General features: G+C 43.3%; 1 protein-coding gene across 2 annotated transcripts in view; it reads right to left on the bottom strand.

The window, feature by feature from the left end:
• lrrk2 (leucine-rich repeat kinase 2) overlaps nt 1–19915 on the bottom strand; it is a 304627-nt gene that overhangs the window by 98971 nt on the left and 185741 nt on the right. For both annotated transcript variants that reach the window (XM_086010172.1, XM_086010173.1), the window contains 5 exons: nt 17155–17227; nt 15134–15354; nt 14467–14711; nt 10983–11131; nt 6209–6302 (listed from right to left, as the gene is read on the bottom strand). In XM_086010172.1, coding sequence (XP_085866298.1) covers nt 6209–6302; nt 10983–11131; nt 14467–14711; nt 15134–15354; nt 17155–17227 — 782 coding nt within the window. The remainder of the gene's footprint in view (nt 1–6208; nt 6303–10982; nt 11132–14466; nt 14712–15133; nt 15355–17154; nt 17228–19915) is intronic.

The following is a 19915-nucleotide window of genomic DNA, read 5'->3' as shown; positions in this document are numbered from 1 at the left end:
ATATAAAAAGGATATAAAGGCACTGGAGAGAGTGTGCAGAGAAGATTTACAAGGATGATACCAGAAATGTGAGGGTATACATATCAGGAAAGGATGAACAGGCTGGGTCTCTTTTCTCTTGAAGCGAAGGCTGAGGACTGACCTAATAAAAGGTATTTAAAATTATGTAAAAAAGAGTAGATACAGAGCGAATGGGGGAGATTTTATCAGCCCCGAGAAGGCGCGTTGAGGCGGGAAAAATCGCAAAAAATAAGTGCGGGTTCGCAACCCACCCCCAACCCGCCTCCGCGCAATTTTGCCGGTGCCGGTTTTGCAGGGTGGAAAACAGTCCTGCCTCCAGCAGGACAGAGAGGTTCTTAACCTTAAATGGTCGTTCAGGGCCTCCCTAATCCTATTTTGAGAGGCCCTTGTTATTTTTCAACATTTTCAGCGTGTTCCACAACCCTCCTAAACCACGCCAGCTAAACCTGGCAGGTTGACAAGTGGGTGGCCTCCTCACAGCTGCAGCTCCACCATTAAAACGGAGCTTTCATCAGGGATTAGTTGCAGGTGGCAGAACTTTGCTTTAAAAGGTCCTTCAGCACTTTTAGCAGGCCTTCCGAAGTCGGAGGTGCTGTAGCTTGTATCTATCAACTGTGGGACCTCCTTGGAAGACCCTCTCCCCGCTTGCAATGAGTGCTTCCCCAATGGAGGCATCTGCCAGCAGCATGGGAACCATTCATTTCCTTTCACCATGGACCTCAGATTCGAATGAGGAGCATCCACGGCAGCAGCAGAACCAGGCAGCTCCGCAACAGCTCCAACCTCCTGCTCAGCCACCTGATGCTGCACAGGGCAGAAGGCGCCAGCACAGAGGCACCTCACCACAGGAGAAACCCGCAACAGCGGGTTTACAGACAGAGGGTGAGCTACCTCAACATGAGTGAGAGCAGTGCCAAAGGAGGCTGAGACTTTCGCAAGAGGTTGTCTGAGAGATCTGCGGACTGCTGCAGCAAGACCTGGTGCCCAGAGGAACGGGTGGACACCCCTTACCAGTGCCTGTCAAAGTCACCAACGCACTCAACTTCTGTGCCTCAGGCTCCTTCCAGGGATCATCAGCAGACATTAGCAGCATCTCCCAGTCAGCCGCCCACAGTTGCATCACGCAGGTTACTGATGCCCTTTTCGCAAAGGCGTACAATTACATCCAGTTTTCAAGGGATCAAGCAAGTATAACCGTGCGTTCGGTTGGCTTTGCAAATATGGCAGGCTTGCTGAATGGTGCAGGGAGTCATGGACTGCACACATGACGTTTAGGGCACCCCATCACAACCCAGCTATCTTTGTCAACTGCAAGGGCTTCCACTCCCTCAACGTACAGCTGGTGTGTAACCACAAGGAGTTTTTGCATGTTTGCGCCAAGTTCTGTGGTAGTTGCCATGAGTCTTTCATCCACTTTTCAATCCGCCAAACGGATGGCTCCTTGGTGACAAAGGCTACCCCCTGAAGAAGTGGTTAATGACGCCGATCAGGAGGCCAGCTAACGATGCTGAAGAGCGCTACAATGCCAGCCACACTTCGACCAGGTCCATCATCGAGCAAACCATTGGGTTGTTGAAGATGCGCTTCCGATGCCTTGACCGATCAGGTGAAGCCCTGCAGTATACACCATACAGGGTCTCTAGAATGGTCGTGGTCTGCTGTGCACTGCACAACATGGCACAGCGTCGTGGCTTGTAGCTTCCTGATGAGCAAGTGGCTCAGTTCCAGGCCTCCTCAGATGAGGATGAAGAGGAAGATACTGAGGAGACTGCGGAGCAGGAGGACGACCGAGCACCGGCCTATCAACCAGCAGCAGCGGCAGCACACAAGCACATGGCTGGCCGTGATGCAAGGGATGCACTTATCCTGGCCAGATTTGCGTAGGTTGCCCATGTTGGCAAATGTCCTTAGCTCCATCGCAAGACATCATAGACAATGGACATGACTCTCTGGCCTCCTTTCACTCTGGCCACCAACCTGACAACGCAAGTGTCGCAGAGCCCGCAATGTGGAGCTGCTTAAGGCGAAAGAACAGGTGCCATCAAATAATTTTAATGCTTTCCAACAGGGATGGCTTTTCATCAATACACAAACATTCACCCAATCTGTACACAGATCTGGAGGTAGTATCCCTTGCCAGCTGGACCCACACAGCCTTGGTTTCTTTGGGAGGCCTCTTCCTCCCAGTTGAGGGGAAGAGCACCTCCCTGCTAGCTCTCACCCCCTCAACCAACATTTGGAGCGCTTCACCCGAGAACCTCGGGGAGGCCCTTGCCTTGGAATTGGACACAGTGGTTTCTCAAAATATGTTGCAGGTTGTGCAGCATTGACAGAAATCCAGTGGAATGATCCAAGGCAGCAAGCAGCCCTTAAATGAGGCTGGAAAAGTGTCAGCAAGGCCAAGTTTCAGTCCCAAAACACTAATTGACCAAGGGCAACCCACACCTCTGAAATCAACTGGCCAATCAGAGGAAAATCGCAATTTTTTCAAACCTATCAGTGGAGGCGGGTTTGGAACCCACCCAAACCAAAACCCGCCTCCAGTGGGAAAATCGCCCCCAATGTTTCCACTTGTGGGGAAGAGCATAACTAGAGGCCATCAATATAAAATGGTCACCAAGAAATCCAATAGGAATTCAGAAGAAACTTCTTTACCCAGATAGTGGTGAGAATGTGGAACTCGCTACCACAGGGATCGATTGGGGATTGATTGAAGTGAATAGTATTGATGCATTTAAGGGGCGGTTAGATAGCATATGAGGGAGAAGGGAATAGAGGGTTTTGCTGATAGATTTAGGTAAGGAAAGACGGGAGGAGGCTCGAGTGGAGCATAAACGCTAGACTGGACTGGTTGAGCCGAATGGCCTGTTTCTGTGCTGTATATCCTATGTAATCCTACGTAAAACATCTTTCATAACAATGTGTAAATAATAATACTGCATTTGTTAGATGTACAGTTCTTACCTACTCAGAATTAGATTAGATGCTCCATTATTTGAATTGTGCCCATAAAGTACAATACCTCAGAACGAAATGTTTCTACAAATCAGTAGGATTTTTTTTATTGTAATATGTTGAGAAATAATCAACACACAAAACCTTGCCCTTAAACAAATATACCCAATCTATAGAGTACCTATTGCTGGTGTTTACTGTGCTTAATTTCTGGGTTCAAAAACTCATCGGGCAAGATTTTGATACATGAAAAGAGCTTTCTGTCTGGCCAGTAAATTTTTAATCAGAAAATGCTGGAAACACTCAACGGGTCAGTCAGCAGCCACCAACTAACACCATTTTCTCATTCCCCCTTCCCCTTACGTTGTGCAACAGGCTCCTGCGCCAGTTTGCACCAGATGTAAACATTTTCAGGGTAATTAATGCAAAGTAGGTGGGCAATTAGCCCAACTTTTCACCAGCATGTTGATTCCAATGGGTGAAACATGCAATGAAGCCGATGCACAGTTGGAACTTGACAGATCACAAGTTTGGAATTAAATCTCGATCTTGTGGCCAATTTCAAAGGCAGTATGATGGCGTACTCAGAGAATGCCGTCATACCGACCGCGATTCCAGGCCAATGTTTTTAAAATGAGCTGCTTGGCAATGTGACAGTTAGAATTAAACTGTTTCTACCTCAGTGGAGCCACAGTACAGTTTTTTCCCTTTTGCAATCAATGACAATTACTAAATCAACATGACATTACACACCAAATCAACATGTTACTGCCGTTTCACAGCTAATGCACCATTATCCTTACCATAAACTCAGCAATTTTAAAAGTGTTCCAACAAAGCAGTTAGGCCACCTGAACTACACGCGCCAACAAGTTAACAGCTAAAATATCCCAAAGGGGCAGCCAGGGAATGTTGTGCATACTTGAAATTTCAGACAATGAGCCAAAGGCAAAGGCCCATTGTCAGATTCAGAGGTCTATCCCCTGCATGGAGCACCTCACTGGAAGATTTGCAGCTGAGGGTCAGGTTGGGCTTCAGTTGTGGGTTAAAGACCTAGGGTTGACAGGTAGAAGGAAATGGGCAACGGAGACAGGGAAACAATGAGCAGACTGAGGCTGGGAATTGGGAGTAGAGTGGGGGGTCTGGCTTTAGGAAACACTTGCAAGGGGTTGGGGAATGTTTCATAGTGCAGTAAAGGAGTGCAATAAAGGATTGTACACAGGAGTGCAGCATAGGGGACGAGCAGTACACTGCAGAAAGCCAAGGGAATCAGAGCAACAGCGGCATCTGTAGGCATCAGGGCTGCTTTAGGTTGGAGGGTCGGAGCAGTGATAGCAGCAAAGGTTGTTTGAACAAGTTTAATATTTATATTTCAGCTTTTGTGCATTCACATTTGTGTTATGTTATAAACTTTATTTTAGAAAGTGTACATAGTTGAAAAGCCGACAACAAAAACATTGATGTCATTTGTTTTGTGTCAGCTGCTAGCTACTGATTGGTAGCTCTAAAAAGAAAACTATTTGATTGGTTAGTTTTCTGTGGGTTGGTAGTTTGTGATTTACACAGTTGAGCAAATCAGCAAGGTTAATTTAACATGCAGTGGCTATTTGAGACAACTGAACAAGCATGACATACAGCATGAGCAACACTTTGTGGTGTATGGGGAAAATAGACTGCCGCGCCTCAGACGCAAGACTTCTTGTGATACAATAGATCAGACCATTACAACTCAACTAGCAATGCAAAGAAAGCAGCAATTCTTTTAAAAACAAACTTTAATCACGGTTTCAAACTTACAGGATATTCAGAAATACCTGTATTTATGTGATTTTGGTAAATTCTGCTGTAATGAAATCTTGGATCTTGTAGGTGGTCATCTAAAAAATTTACCAGGATGATACCATAACTTGAGAGGTTATAACTATCAGGAAAGACTGAACAGACTGGGGCTCCTGTCTCTAGAAAATAGAAAGCTGAGTGGTGACTGAATAGAGGTCTTTAAAATTATGAAGGGGTTCGATAGGGTACACATCGTAAAGATATTTCCTCTTGTGGGCGCGACAAAACTAGAGGTTATAAATACAAGATAGTCACTTAGAAATCCAATAAGGAATTCAGGAGTAACTTCTTTACCTAGAGAGTACTTAGAATGTGCAACTTGCTACCACATGGAATAGTTGAGGTGATCAGCAGAGATGCCAGATAAGTACGAGGGAGAAAGGAAGAGATGGACATGCTGATAGATTTAGAGGAAAGTAGGGTACGAGGAGGCTCGTGTGAAGCATAAACACCGGCCTGTTTCTGTGCTGTAAATTCTATGTAATTCTTACATAATTAGCTCTTACAAAAATGAATTTTGCACCCCTTCCCCAGGAGGATCAAGTTTAATACCTTGTGAAAGAAACATTGTGCATGTGCAGAAAGTTCGTATTCTTCCAAGTACAATCTAGTTTTCAAACACAGGGCTTTTTTTTTGTTAAACTACTTTGCTCACTTTTAATTGAATATGCATACAAACGCCTTTTCTTTCAAATCTGACTATGTATATCTACTGTCATTAAGTTAGAACAGTTAACAATGAGGAGCTGGATGGTATGGTGAGCTATAGCATACTGCCCCTTCAACACTGGGAACTAAATTCAGTCCAGACTCACGAGATGAAAGTTCCCTCTCTGTCGGGTGTCACAGTCCTACAAAATGAATTCAGGAATCTCAGCTCAATTTCTAGTGGGAATAAACTCAACTGCTCCCAAGAGCCAAGCAAACATAATTTGGAATCTCATTCACTGAAGGCCCTAAGTATGGCTGCTGTGGGAAGTGGGAAAAAATTGCTGTGGGGAACATACTTTGGAGATTAGAGGTTAGGCAAATTGTTAGCGCAGAGTAAAGGGAGCTTTACTCCACATTCTGGGCATGTTATATTTGAGTTGGAATTGCGTGAATATTTTTAAGGCAGAGGTAGATAGATTCTTGATAAGCAAGGGGGTGAAAGGTTATCGGGGGTAGGCGGAAATGTGGAGTAATCAGATCAGCCATGATTTTATTGAATGACGGAGCAGGCTTGAGGGGCCGAGTGGCCTACTCCTGCTCCTAATTCGTATGTTCTTATGTATGTTCGAACACTCTGACAAAACATTTCATTCTTCGCAATGACACCCCTCTTCCTGATGAGCACATACACTCAGTCACTCAAAATAGATATAAAGAAAAATTGACAGATTATGGCACATACTGCTGAAGCTTGCGAACTGCTTCGGGAACTCTATCAAAATTGTTGCTGGCCAAGTCGAGTGTGGTAATTTTTGATGGCAAACCAGATAACATACCTGTTAAAGTAAAATAACCAGTCAGAAAACCACAGAACAAAACATAACAGTGTAAAAACATCTGAATTTGTTTGTCAAAGATGCAAAGAACGTAAACCTAAGTCCAATAAAAAGAATTAAGCTGCAACAGGGCAGAAAATCAGATTGAAAACATTTTTCAAATTCAGGAGGAAAAAAAAGTTAATTTTCCTATGATGCCATGAAATACAACATTGGGCCTGAATTTGCGATCGGAGGCTTCCCGCCAACCGGCAAAAAATCTACCCACTTACCTGATGATCCTGGATCCACGTAAACTGGTGTAGACATGCGTAAAGGCCCACATATCCCAGGGACGCAGGCGGTTCACAAGCGCCCCTGGGATCACGTGGGCCGGCCCAACCAATTAAAGAAGGGGGATCCCTATTCATGCTTATGGGGATTCCATACATATGGAATCCCCATAAGCATGAATGGGGATCACATAAAAATATTAGCATAACAAATTTTAAAAATTACATATTTAAAATTAATTGGAATACAATTAAACATTTAAAAAATTGAAAAATAAATTTAAATGTTTTAAAGGGGCTAAAAATAACCTTTACTTATTTTACAGGTGTTTTAATATTTAAATAATTGAAAAAAAAATATTTTTATGTTCATTTAAACTCTTACACTGGTAAAAGCAGGCCTTATGCCTGCTTTTACCAGGCGTAAGAATTTCACGGGCATTCGCTGGGCAAATAGCTCAACTCTCCGCCCGCGAATGCCGTTTTCCCGGGGTTGGCTACGATCTGTCAAAAGGATTCTTGACAGATTGCAAGTGCCAGGTTTTCGCACAAGCACTTCATGCGCGAAAACCCGGAACTTGCGCGGCCCTTACAAGTGCATATGCACCTCGTATGCATCCGTAGGGGCTGCAAAATACAGCCAATATTGTGAACTTTTATTGCAATAATAAAGTCTCAAGATTATTGGAGAAATAAGGCATATGTTGGTTTTAAAATGTGGAGATCAGGATGCATTGACACAATTTAAGTAAACTAAAGTGATCAATTATTTCTGCACGGCCCAGCCAAATACAGTAATGTCTTGATGCTACATAGCACAAACTGTAATAGAAACCAATGAATAAAATTTCTAAATTTGAAATTCTAGTTAACAAAACTATTTCTTCCCTCCATAAGCATCTTACAATTTGCTTCCACTATTATCCACTGAAGTACTTTCATAACTGGATAACCCCTTGACAAATCCAGACTGTCCATTTCCTAGTTATATTAGGGTACAGTAGTCAGTATCTTAGTAAATTCAAAAAAAAAATTACATTCAAAAGCTTTTAAAACGTTTCCAATAGTGTCCTTGTGCCCCAAAAAACCAGGTTAATTTTTAGAGCCTCTTCAAAGGCCTGCGAAGAAGCATAATAAGCAGAAATTCCCAATGGTGATGAATTCATCCGGGGGGGGGGGGGAGGGGGCGTGGCCAGTTTTGTGGGCAGGGTCTGCTTTTAGTGCAATGTTTTTTTAAACTAGCGCAAAAGATCGCAGAAACTCGAGAGTTGCGCTGAAAATTCTGTGATCTTTTGCGCCGATTACGTCGAAAAAACCAGCACAACTGAGCGGAAACTCCAGGCTTCTCTTAAGAAATTTGAGAGAGGAGCTAAGATACAGGAGAGCAGAAACCCCAGGACTTTGAGGTGCCTTCAAATGACATCTTCAAAAGAACTCTTCCCATCAAAAGATATCTGTGGTAGATTGGTTTGCTGTTCCTGAGAGATGCTTGAAATGTAAAGCCAAGCATATCAATGGAGCGAAATCCAAGGGCAACAGACTAGCTCCCCAGATCTATTAGCCTTGGCTCAGTAGTAGCACTCTCGCCTCTGATTCAGAAGGTTGAGGGTTCAAGTCCCACTCCAGAGACTTGAGCACATAATTTAGGCTGACAATTCAGGGCAGCATTGAGAGAGTGCTTCACTGACGGAGGTGCCGTCTTTTGGATGGGATGTTAAACCAAGGTCCTGTCTGCCCTCTCTAGAGGACGTAAAAGATCCCATGGCACTAGTTGAAGAGCAGGGGAGTTGTTTGTGTCCTGGCCAATATTTATCCCTCAACATGCATCATTAAAAAAAATTATCTGGACATTATCTCATTGCTGTTTGTGGGACCTTGCTGTGCACAAACTTGGCTGTCAAGTTTCCTACATTACAACCATGACTACACTTTAAAAGTACTTAATTGGTTGTAGAGCACTTATGGACATCCTGAAGTTGTGAAAGGTACTAGAAAAATGCAAGTTCTTTCTATGAATCTCACTGCAGCAAAAGGCTTCAATCGACTCCGATAAGCCCTTGGCCCTCTTTCTATCCAACATCATTGAGCCTGACCAGCATTAAACAGAGGTTTCATGTGTTGAAAGATAACAGTGTTAGAGTCTAACTATGTTGTACGACCAATTCACAAGAGAAGAAAGGAATAGGTATCTCTCCTCCAATCTAATTCCCCAACTAAACCTGCCACTGCAGGCTGAGCACACTGGATACAGCAAAGGCTATGGTCCCAGACAACATCCCGGCTGTCGTGCTGAAGACTTGTGCTCCAGAACTAGACGTACCTCTCGCCAAGCTGCTCCAGTACAGCTACAACACTGGTATCTATCCGACAATGTGGAAAACTGCCCAGGTATGTCCTGTCCACAAAAAGCAGGACAAATCCAATCCAGCCATTCAGTCTACTCTCAATCATCAGCAAAGTGATGCAAGGTGTCATCAAGCGGCACTTATTCACCAATAACCTGCTCACTGATTCCCAGTTTGGGTTCCGCCAAGACCACTCTGCTCCAGACCTCATTACAGCCTTGGTCCAAACACTGACGAAGGAGCTGAATTCCAGAGGTGAGGGGAGAGTGACTGCCCTTGATAACAAGGCAGCATTTGACAGAGTGTGGCATCAAGGAGCCCTAGTAAAACTGAAGTCAATGGGAATTGTGGGGGGGGGGGGGGGAAACTCTCCACTGGCTGGAGTCATACCTAGCACAAAGGAAGATGGTTGTGGTGGTTGGAGGTCAATCATCACAGCCCCAGGACATCACTGCAGGAGTTCCTCAGGGCAGTGTCCTAGGCCCAACCATCTTCAGCTGCTTCATCAATGACCTTCCTTCCAACATAAGGTCAAAAATGGGGATGTTCACTAATGACTGCACAGTGTTCAGTGCCATTCACAACTCCTCAGATAATGAAGCAGTCCATGTCCGCATGCAACAAGACCCGGATGACGTTCAGGCTTGGGCTGATAAGTGGCAGGTAACATTCGCGCCACAGAAGTGCCAGGCAATGACTATCTCCAACAAGCGAGAGTCTAACCACCTCCCCATGACATTTAACGGCATTACCATCGCCGAAACCCCCACCATCAACATCCTGGGGTGGGGGGGGGGGGGGGGGGGGGTGTGTCACCATTGACCAGAAACTTAACTGGACCAGCTACATAAATACTGTGGCAACAAGAGCAGCTCAGAGGCTGGGTATTCTGCATCGAGTGTCTCACCTCCTGACTCCCCAAAGCCTTTCCATCAACGACAAGGCGCAAGTCAGGAGTGTGACAGAATACTCTCCATTCACCTGGATGAGTGCAGCTCCAATAACACTCAAGAAACTCAACACCATCCAAGACAAAGCAGCCCGCTTGATTGGCACCCCATTCATCACCTTAAACATTCAGTCCCCCCACCACCGGCGTACCGTGGCTGTAGTGTGTACCATCTATGAGATGCACTGCAGCAACTAGCCAAGGCTTCTTTGGCAGCACCTCCCAAACCCGTGACCTCTTCCACCTAGAAGGACAAGGGCAGCAGGCGCATGGGAACACCACCACTTCCAAGTTCCCCTCCAAGTCATACACCATCTTGACTTGGAAGTATATTGCCGTTTCTTCATCGTCGCTGGGTCAAAATCCTGAAACTCCCTAACAATACTGTGGGAGTACCTTCACCACACGGACTGTAGCGGTTCAAGTAGGCGGCTCACCACCACCTTCTCATGGGCAATAAATGCTGGCCTTGCCAGTGACGTCCAGATCCCATGAACAAATAGAAAAAAAAACATGCGGCTGCACTTTCTCTATCCCTCCTGGGTAAGGTACTCCTAACCTTCACAGTAAGGAATAATCCACTACTCATAGGAACAAAACAGAACCGTACTGAGATCTCCAGAAGAGCCATTCTCTGGGTGAATAAAAAGATTCACAACAGCCTCAGCGTAGTACTGTAATTAACTACTTCAGGCAGCTTTAAACTCATACAGGAAACTTTCGATTTACTGGCACCTAAATAACCGGAAATCTCGGTTAACCGGCAAAATTCAGCAGTAGGTTCAGGTAATTTTTATTACTTTTTTTACTCCATTTGTTGCTTTGCAAGGGTGCGGCTGCAGCTGTTGCTAAGCTACAGAGACGTTTGCAACTTGTGCCCATTGTTCTGAAGCACAGGGTTTGCTGCTTTATACGGAGCTCTCAGCTCCATATCTTTTACTATAGCGTTCGGTTATCCGGAATTTTTGATGAACCGGCACCACGTCGGTCCCGTCCGTGCCGGATAAAAAAAAGTTTCCTGTATTTCACTTTTCAGAGATCAACCTTTATTCCCAAGTATACATTCACAAAGAAAACTACTTTCCCTTTGCTATTTATTTGCAAGTATACTTACTGAGATGATTCTCCGAGGCTCTGAATGTTTCCAGCTTTGAGCACTGCATCAGAAATGTATCCACTATGGTAGAGATGCAGTTCTGACTGAGATCTAGTAGATTAAGCTCAGTCAAACACAGCGGCGATACAATTGTGCTCATTTTGTTTCTAAAAAGTAGAGAAAAAAAGTATCCAATTTAAAATAAAAAGTTTATTTCTTTTTTTCCAATATAAAGAATTATCAGAAAGCATGCATATTGTAAATGCCAAATTACTTCAAACGAAGTCATGATCTGAAATGGATCTCTGACAATTCTGGGACTTCTCAAAGAATTATGTACAAGGGGGGGGAATCTGTCCTCAATCATATAAAGTTTACTGGCTGCATTTACTTCATTGGCCTCCACCTCAGATTTGTTTTTGAAATAAATGTGATGTTTATTTTGACACTACAGCCAAATGGAGATCCATGCCAGATCAGTTTGAGTAATATGTTCTCGCAATTCAGTTTGGAACACAATCTCATTGATAGCCGAGAAAGATTATCAAATGTTGAACACAAATAAAAATGAATTTCTATTTTCTATTTACCGTAGCTCTCTATTGTGCTACAAAACAGTTTCTTTTTACATTTTTGCTTCATGATCCTACCTATAATCAACGATATAACAATGAACAGAAACACCGGAAGTCAACAAATAACCAAGTTAAACTGAATTATGCAAATATTCCTAGATTGAAATTAGGTCAATTAACTATTAAAGTGCAGTAGACCTGACTCCAATTGATTTACTGATGCACCAGGCTTTAAAGCTGTTTTCAGCCAGATGGTAACTTATGTAAGGTTCCTCCCACCTGCACTGTGAAAAAAATTAGGAAATAAGTTAAAATTGGTATAGAGTATATTAGTTATAAAGCGATTAAAATGAAAGTTAAAACGAGGAGAGTGTGTGCACACATAAATGACAGGAAAATATAAGAGATAAAAGGACAACAAAGCATTGCAGCTTGTGACACCAAGTCAGGCTTTCCTGTGGAGGGTTTATTGGAAACTATCTGTTGGAACCATGTTTCTTCCAAGCTAGCTCTTTTTTGAAGGGTCATGCCATCATCAGACATTCTGGCATTGCTACACTACATTGGATTGCTCATCTGAATTAGGCAGTTTATGTCTAAAAAGCAAAAAGAAAACCTTCCTGCCAGAGATCAACAATTCATCACTCACCTACTCCAGTATTAAAGGAGCTCTACGGTTGTACGAAAATTAACATTTTCACTGGAGCATTAGTTGACAGATGGAGCTAAATTACCTGCTGGACTCAGAGGGTACAGAGCTAACTCAACTTGCAGAAACGAGTGAACATAATGGAATTTTACTTTTGTATTTGAAGGATCTCGGTGTGGGAGGGTTGAAAGTTTTGCCAGACCCACATTCTGTCACAACCTTTGCACACATGCCTAAAACAATTCAGAAAAGTTATTGAACAGCTTCCAAAAAGCTGACATCTCAAGAAAAGATGTACAACTGGAAAACAACCCTGAATAAAGGTCTATGACCAAGGCCACTGCTTCATGGCAACTGATTAAGTTCAATTATTTTATATTACTTTACATCTCAGGAATTTTAGTAGTGTTTTGGGATCACATTTCACAATTCAGTTTATTTTTCTGTGAAAAGTGAAACCTAATGGTCTCATGTATGACATACCAACTTGGTTACTATGGGCGTGCAGTGGGACATGAATTTGCCATGACTTAAGCTGCAGCTAAGGCCAATATCCCATCAATTGTATTTTTAGTTACAAAAAGATTAAATAGCATTACAAAATGCATTGTAAACTCCTACACCACGTTCTGTCTGGGGCAAAAATAATTTTTAAAGTGTCAACATGTAATGCGGAATGTAGTATCAGTTACATCTATTGTTGGTGTGCTGGGCCTTAATTCTAACTTGCCACGTACTACAAACGAACATTAGAGTTTGAACTACAAATTTTGCTTTTTACACAGTCATACCACCAGGAGCCCACTGGATGGCAGATTATCATAATCCTTTCCACAGAGCCAGGACATACTGAATCTTGTGCCTTGGTGGTGAGAACTAAATGCAGTATTCAACATGTGGCCTGAGTAGAGCACTATGTGGCTTGAGCACGATGACTTCAGACTTGTACTTTACTGATTTGTCAATACAAGTCGGTATTCGGTTTGCTTTGTTAACTACTTCTTTGTAATGACAGGATATGGTCATTGGGAAGTTTACTGTCGCTCTCAGTCTCTTCCATAACGAGTTGAACTCCATTCATTAAGTACGTCCCCACTTTATTCCTCTCCAATGTGCAATACCTTGCACTTATCTGTATCGACATCCTTCTGCCACAGTCCTGCTCACTTGCAAAAATTGCCCAGGTTCTCATGTCATTCCTTAGCTGTTTCGTCAGACACTGCTTCGTCAGACTCTGCAGCTGTCGCCTTCCCCACCCCCACCACCCCACTTTCCTAATTATCATCTGGGTAGCTAACCAATTTATATGCACATCACATCAGAAATATGTGGGGTCCAACATCAATCTCTAGAACATTTCACGCAGTACATCCCCCCAGCCCAACATCATTCGTATTACCTGCTTCCACTCTTTCAGCCAATTCCTTACCCACCTCCAAGTTTTATCTTGCATACTCTACGCCTTAAGCTTGTGTAACAGCCTTACATCTGGAATCACATTGTTGGTCCTTTGCAGAGTTTTAGCATTTAATGAGCCACAATTTGCGTTTGGTATGAGGGCATACTCTAAGTGCACCGTCATACCGCCTTTGAAATGGACAGCAAGTTCGGGATTTCCGCATGCGCATGCGCTGAATCCCGAACTTGCAATTTGTCAAGTTCCAACTTGACAGATGATCCGCACCGAAGGAGAAATCCTAATTGCTGCCGCAGAGTTGGGCTAATTGCCCACCAACTGCCCAGCAATTAAGTATGAAAGTTTTACGGCTGATGCAAACAGGAGCAGGGCCTGTTTGCACAGCGTAAGAGGATACCTCCTGACAAATCCAAGAAATTTTAAAAGCTATATGAAGCTGGAAATGGAAGCATTTTAGGATTTTGTCCCTGAAACATATTTCTTGTCCATGAAAAGTTCGGAGGAAGCGGTTGTTACATTGAGGGTTTTTTTTTTACATCTATGCGGAGCATAAGCTTAAAAAAAATCCACACATCTATGTTATAAATAATGAAACACCTTCCGTTTCCTGATTGGAGCGTCGGCCCACGTGCTCCCAGGTATACTTCCGCACACAGTGCACCCCTGGGATCTGTGGGCCACTACACTGCCCTCAACTACACAGCGTCTGCCAGCAAGCTCTCGAAGGAGGGTCACCATCAGGTAAGTGCGCATTTCATTCGGATGCTGGTGGCATAATCCATAGTTACACCGCCGACCGCAAAATTCAAGCCAATATGTTTAACTAACTCGCAATCCCATTGGCAATAACCAGTTACTTACCCTTTAAGTAACAGTTCTTCTAGTTTTTCCGTGGCTTCACCAAGACACTCTGGGAAAGAGGAGAGCTGATTGTGAGACAAACTTAATTTTTTCAGGGTTGAGCATCTGGAATTCAAGGTCAGAGGATGGCCAATGTTGTTTCTGGAGATATCAAGGGAGCTAATAGAATGCATTTCCAGTATACATGAAGGAAAGGAGGTGAGCTTGTTGTTGCTCAAGTCCAACTCAGTCAGAAACTTGAGAGTCTAAGGGAGAAATAAATAACAGTATATTAGAGAAATGGCGATTCCTATGCCAAAGCAAGTCAATTATACATGACTTACTTGGGTGTCAGCATTTCAGTTTAAACTGCCCTCAAATTCCATGTTCACGCAAATTATTAATTTGACAATTGTGCTAATGTGTCTAACGTGGAATGATCACCACGTCACTTTCTAAACTAATATGTTGCTTTCTTTGAGGAATTCTATAACCCAGCCCACCAGAAATTCTATCTTTTACTCAAATCTAGTGTGTAGTTAAGACTGCTGTCTAATATTCCAATTAGTTAATAATCAAAAACACATGTTTTTACAATAGATATCAATAGAACACAATTCTCAGTGATTAAAAAAATCTGGAAGCTATGGTGTCCAATAGATCTGTAAAAATATATAACAGTTCTTACAGTGCACAAATCTTGTGAAAGGCTTGTTAAGTTATTTTGACTAAGATCCAGTTTTTGTAGTTGTGCAAGTTGTGCAGCAACACAACATTTCTCATTTAAGGAGTTTAGATTCTCCAAGTCATTTGCAGAAAGATCCAATGACCTGATGAATTCCGTCTCAAAACCAAGCTGCAACAAATGGTCTTGTCCACTTCCAAAAGAGGGTCTTTTTGGTGCACAATCTAAGAAAAAGCATACATACACTTTTTAAAAATTGCAGCAATTAGCCAGCTTGCAACCTGAAACAAACGTTATCATAATATTTAAAGAGTTGTTCATGAACTTTCTGGTATAAATGAAACATATAAACACAAGAAAAAAAGTCACAGTTCTGAAATCCAAAGTAATCCCAATTGTCTTTATAAAGCACATATAGGCCACTCCAAATGAATGGATTTTCACAGAGTCTAAGGGCTCGATTTTCCAAGCCCCGAGGAGGCGGGTTTGGAGGCGGGAGTGGTGGGAAAATTGCAGAATCGGGGGGGCAGGAACCCATCCCGCCTCCGTGCCAATGTCCCAGGAGGCGGGTACCCGACCTGTGCTGGGAGCCGCCTCCCTGAGGCGGGAAGGGGATTAGCGCCAATTAACAGGTGGTTAACAGGCAGTTTTTTGCCCAATCCCAATTTTTAGCCCTGAAGCGTGGGCTGTCCGACGGCTCCGAACCACGGCAAGTTAGCGAGGCAGACCGTCGGTCTGCAGGGGTTGGAGGGGTCGAGATGTCCGTTGTGCAGGTGAGTGATGGGTACATGTGTGCAGAGGTAAGTGTGTGAGGTAAGTGTAAAGTGTTTTAATAAGTTTTACTTGCCTTTACTTTCTCCTGCAGGTTTCCTTCCTTCAGTTCTCGGGAGTCCCTCAGCTCACCGACACAGAAAGCAGAATGGCCGCTGAACTGTCAAAAGCTGCAGCCTCTGCTTTCTGGTCTGGAGAGCTCTCTAACTGAATCGGAGTAGAAGGACTCAAGTTAGAAGACAAATTGTCAGTGTTTGACAGCTTCACAGAGCTGTCAAACGTTGATTTTTCATCTGTCAAAGATGAAATGTCAATTGCTGACATCACCAGTAACCAGGTGTCCCTTAATTGGCCTGCTGAGCCCGCTAGGCAGGCTTATCAAGGGAAAATAGCGTGGGTTGGCCAGAAGTCGATGGAGGCAGGACAACAACCCAAAAAGTGGGAGTCCCGCCTCCAAAAGCTCCCCATTGACAAAATCGAGCCCTAAATCATCTCCTCTCCTCCGAATCCATGTCAAACTACACTGATTAGCCTCCACTACTTACAAACATACAAAATGTTTAGAGGAATAGTTAAACTGATGTTCCAAATGCAATTAATCTTCTGGGGCGAGGGAGTTAGGTGGGAAAATTCTTCATTCCGCTTGGGGCACTACACTTTCCAAAGAACATTAATGCGCTGGAGAGACTTTCAAAAAGAAAAAAAAAAGACATGGCTGGATTGGGGGAATTCATAGATGAGTTATAAGAGTTATCCCAGGACTAAATGCTCTAATTTACAAAGAGTCACATGGTCCAGATTTTCAAATCTTGAGAGAAGTGCATAATGTAAAATGGAAGCATATTACTTAACTGGACTGAGAGCACTGAATTAGAGGATATGGTCAAATTTCAAATGGTGCTAAACTTGAGGGCGGGGGGCGGTCAGCCAATACAGCCAGAAACTCCATCATGAGGTAAGTATTTAAGTGGATGGAAGTGGAAGGCAAAAACAAAGGCTCATACTGTAAAGGGAAAACTTAGCAAAGCCCCTGTTCACACCAAGGAATGACCAATATGTGGATTGGATCTCAGATTAAGGCAATGGGAGCAAAAACCTTGGAATAATTTACAGAACAGTTCAATGCGGTGATAGAGGTAATGATGACGGCAGGTTTGTCTAAAATAATGAATTTGATATCCCTGCTCATCTGTGCTGATTTGGAACAGCCTAACACAGCATAATTCAAGATAAGGTTTTTATTTTTTCCTTACCTGGTTTATGAATCACATGTGAAATAATTCTCCGCCTTGGATTAACTGCAGGTTCATCATCGTCAAGTGAACTCTAAGTGTAAAGAGGTTTGTTTAAAAAATGGATTAGAAACATTTGCACAAAATATTTTCCTTTAATCAACATTGACATACTTAAAAAAAAACTAAAATTATTACATTTACTACTACAGTACACAAGAATGCTAAGATTATTGGTGCCCAGAAGTTATGCTTTCTTGCATAACAACTGTCACTGCACATCAAAAGTAGTTCATTATAAAATACATCCATCCATATTATAAAAAGGATATAGAGGCACTGGAGAAAGTGCAAAAAACATTCACAAGGATGGTACCAGAACTGAGAGGATATACTCATTAGGAAAGGCTGAACAGGCTGGTACTCTTTTCTCTAGCAAAGAGAAGGCTGAGGGGTGATCTGATAGAGGTCTTTAAGATTATAAAAGGGTTTGATGTGGTAGACATAGAGAAGATGTTTCCACTTATGGGAGGAGACCAAAACTAGGGGCCATAAATATAAAAGACAATCAATAAATCCAATAAGGGATTCAGGAGAAACCTCTTTTCCCCAAAGAGTGGTAAGAATGTGGATCTCCCTACTACAAGGAATAGTTGAGATGAATAGCAGAGACGCATTTCAGGGGCAGCTGAAGACACATGAGAGAGAAAGGAATAAAAGGATATGCTGATAGGGTATACTAGTAGATTCAGTTTGGGTGGAACTAAGAAACAGCAAGGGGCAGAAAACTTTGGTGGGAGTTCCTTATAGGCCCCCAAACAGTAGTTGTAATGTTTGGCAGAGTATAAATCAGGAAATTAGAGGCGCATGTATCAAGTTAATACAGTAATCATGGGGGACTTTAATCTACATATAGACTGGGCAAATCAAATTTGCAGTAATAGTGTGGAGGACAAATTCATGGAATGTATGCAAGATCGTTTTCTAGATCAGTATGTCAAGGAACCAACTATGAACAGGCTAGTTTAGATCTAGTAATGTGCAACGAGAAAGGGTTAATTAATAACCTTGTAGTAAAGGAGCCTCTGGGGAAGAGTGATCACGATATGACAGCATTTTATATTGAGTTTGAAAGTGATTTAGTTAAAACTGAAACTAAAGGGGCGATTTTGCCAATGGGGGCACTTGAGGCGGGACTGCTGCTTGTTGGATTTTAGTCCCGCCTCCATCAACTCCTGGCCAACCCACGCTATTTTCCCTTGATTGACCTTGTTAAGCCTGCCGAGTGGGTTTAGCAGGCCAATTAAGGGGAAGCCGGTTACAGAGAACATCAGCGTATGACGTTTCATCTGTCAAAAATTTGACAGATGAATTGTCATCATTTGACAGCTCTGTGAAGCTGTCAAACACTAATTCTCTGTTGTTTGATGAGTCCTTGTATTCAAGACTCATCAAACCTCTTGTGAGCAGAAATTAGATGGTTGTTGCATCGGAGGGTGCAGCAGCCATCTGTCATCTCTGCCAGTGTGATGCGAGGCTCTCCACATCCCCAACTGTTGAAGCCTGCAGGAAGAAACAAAGGAAAGTAAACATTTTCTATCACTTTTCACTCACCTCACATACTTACCTCTCCACACTTGCACCCATCACTTACCTTCGCAGTGCGCTTTTGCACCCCTCCGACCCCCGCAGACCCACTGCTCGCCTCGGTGACCCTGGCAGGGTTTCCCGACGTCGAGAAGCCCGCACCTCTCTTGGAAAAATGGGGATAATCCTCTTAATTGCCTGTTAATTACATGTTAACAGGCAGTTCAGTGGCTGTAATCCCCTTCCCGCCTCCAAGTGAAGGGACCCGACACGGGTCAGCTACCCGCCTCCTGGGAAGATGGCTTGGGGGCGGGATGGGGACCCGCCCTCAGATTCTGCCATTTTCCCAGCAGTCCCACCTCCATACCCGCCTCCCCAGGGCTGGCACGATCGCGCCCTAGTGTCTTAAATCTAAACAAAACAAACTACGTAGGTATGAGGGGCGAATTGGCAAAGGTAGATTGGGAAACTACATTAAAAAGGTTTAACGGTAGACAAGCAATGGCTAGCATTTAAAGAATTAATACATAATTTACAAAAAATATACATTCCTTTAAGGCACAAAAACCCCACAGGAAAAGTGGTCCAACCATGGCTAATGAGAAGTTAAAGATAGTATTAGATCAAAGGAAGAGACTTGTATGTTGCCAAAAAGAGTAAGCCTGAGGATTGGGAGGATTTTAGAATTTGGCAAAGGAGGACTAAGAAATTGATCAAGAAAGGGAAAAAAGAATATGAGAGTAAACTAGTGAGAGACATAAAAACAGACTGTAAAAGCTTCAATAGGTATGTAAAAAGGAAAAGATTAGCAAAAGTAAATTTTTTTTTTTTTTATTCGTTTATGGGATGTGGGCATCGCTGGTAAGGCCAGCATTTATTGCCCATCCCTAATTGCCATTGAGAAGGTGGTGGTGAGCCACCTTCTTGAACTGCTGCAGTCTGTGTGGTGAAGGTAGTACCACAGTGCTGTTAGTTAGGGAGTTCCAGGATTTTGACCCAGCAACGATGAAGGATCGGTGGCGATATACTTCTAAATCAGGATGGCGTGTGACTTGGAGGTGGTGGTGTTCGCATGCGCCTGCTGCCCTTGTCCTTCTAGGTGGAAGAGGTCGCGGGTTTGGGAGGTGCTGCCGCAGAAGCCTTGGCGAGTTGCTGCAGTGCATCTTGTAGATGGTACACACTGCAGCCACGGTAC

This window comes from Somniosus microcephalus, chromosome 17 (genome assembly GCF_052327205.1).
Source record: "Somniosus microcephalus isolate GS21.2 chromosome 17, FLI_Smic_1.0, whole genome shotgun sequence".
In the NCBI taxonomy this organism is placed as follows: Eukaryota; Metazoa; Chordata; class Chondrichthyes; order Squaliformes; family Somniosidae; genus Somniosus; species Somniosus microcephalus.
Note: the sequence above shows the minus strand (reverse complement) of the source record. Positions and strands in the feature narration are given on the sequence as shown.